This window comes from Eimeria mitis, genomic scaffold (assembly GCF_000499745.2).
Source record: "Eimeria mitis Houghton genomic scaffold, Emh_scaff2207, whole genome shotgun sequence".
NCBI classification, from domain to species: Eukaryota; Apicomplexa; class Conoidasida; order Eucoccidiorida; family Eimeriidae; genus Eimeria; species Eimeria mitis.
In genome coordinates, this window is record NW_013570533.1 from 3,909 (window position 1) to 5,418 (window position 1,510).

Here is a 1,510-nt window from a genome sequence, read left to right on the forward strand (position 1 = left end):
CTGCTGCTGCTGCTGCACTGCTGCTGCTGCTGTTGCTGCTGCTGCTGCTGCTGCTGCTGCTGCAGCGTTGTCTTTTTCCCACTGGATTCTTCTTAGGAACGGGAGAAGCAACAGCATCTGCTGCTGCTGCTGCTGCTGCTGCTGCTTCTCCGCTGTCTGCTGCTGCTGCTGCTGCTGCTGCTGCAGTATCATCGTCTTCTATAACAGGCGTAGCAAGGGCAGCAGCAGCAGCAGCAGCAGCAGCTTCTGCTGCTGCTGCTGCTTCCTCTTCATGCTTACACGGGTACCTGCATCACCGCATCACCTCTAAACCCTAAACCCTAATAAACCCTAAACCCTAAACCCTTAAAAAATAGCTGGAGGAGAACATGGCGGCCCCCAGTATAGAAAAGCAAAGGGTTTAGGGTTTAGGGTTTAGGGTTTAGGGTTTAGGGTTTAGGGTTTACCTGGGGTAGCGTTTTGCTGCTGCTGCTGCTCCTTCTGCCCCCGGGAGGCTGCGAAGCTCTTTCATGATGCAGGGCGTAACCACTAAAACCACAAACCCTAAACCCTAAACCCTAAACCCTAAACCCTAAACCCTAGATTTTCTAAACTCTAGACCCTTGACGGCGAATGGTTTTGTTCTAAACTGGAGTTAAAAGGGTTTAGGGTTTAGGGTTTAGGGATGGGGGTTTAGGGGTCAGGAATAGAAGACTGGGGTTTTCTAGGGTTTAGGGTTTAGGGTTTAGGGTTTAGGGTTGAGGGTTTACACATTCGGGTTTTGCCGCAGAGAACCCGCGGCAGCAGCTCTGCTGCATTTACTTTGTGGTGGATACAAGCAGCAACAAAGGTCCCATCAACTGCACAAACCACAAACCCTAAACCCTAAACCCTAAACCCTAAACCCTAAACCCTAAACCCTAAACCCTAAACCCTAAAAACCCTAAACCCTAAAACCTAAACCCTAAACCCTATACCTAAAACCCTAAACCCTAAACCCTAAACCCTAAAAGATCGGAAGAGCACACGTCTGAACTCCAGTCACCGATGTATCTCGTATGCCGTCTTCTGCTTGAAAAAAGCCCTAAACCCTAAACCCTAAACCCTAAACCCTAAACCCTAAACCCTAAACCCTAAACCCTAAACCCTACCCTAGACCCTAAAACCTAAACCCTAAACCCTAAACCCTAAACCCTAAACCCTAAACCCTAAACCCAGGGGGCAAAAGTAAGAGTTTCAAAAAAAGCAAAAATAAAATAAAAAAATGAAAGTGAGCGGGATTTCATATCATCTAGGGTTTAGGGTTTATTAGGGTTTAGGGTTTATGAGGGTTTAGGGTTTATTAGGGTTTAGGGTTTATTAGGGTTTAGGGTTTAGGGTTTAGTACCGATGAGCTGATAGGGCTCCTTGATGCCGTAGTGGGTTGCATAAAACCGCATTATCTTTTTGAAGGTTTTTCTTCGGCTCACCCTCATCTTCCTAAACCCTAAACCCTAAACCCTAAACCCTAAACCCTAAACCCTAAACCCTA

General features: G+C 47.0%; 1 protein-coding gene across 1 annotated transcript in view; it reads right to left on the reverse strand.

Moving 5' to 3' along the window:
* Positions 1-1,510, reverse strand: part of EMH_0050360 (uncharacterized protein) — a gene marked incomplete at both ends in the record, with an annotated part of 5,439 nt that overhangs the window by 541 nt on the left and 3,388 nt on the right. Inside the window, 3 exons of the mRNA XM_013496636.1 lie at positions 83-287; positions 447-528; positions 750-839. Coding sequence (XP_013352090.1) covers positions 83-287; positions 447-528; positions 750-839 — 377 coding nt within the window. The remainder of the gene's footprint in view (positions 1-82; positions 288-446; positions 529-749; positions 840-1,510) is intronic.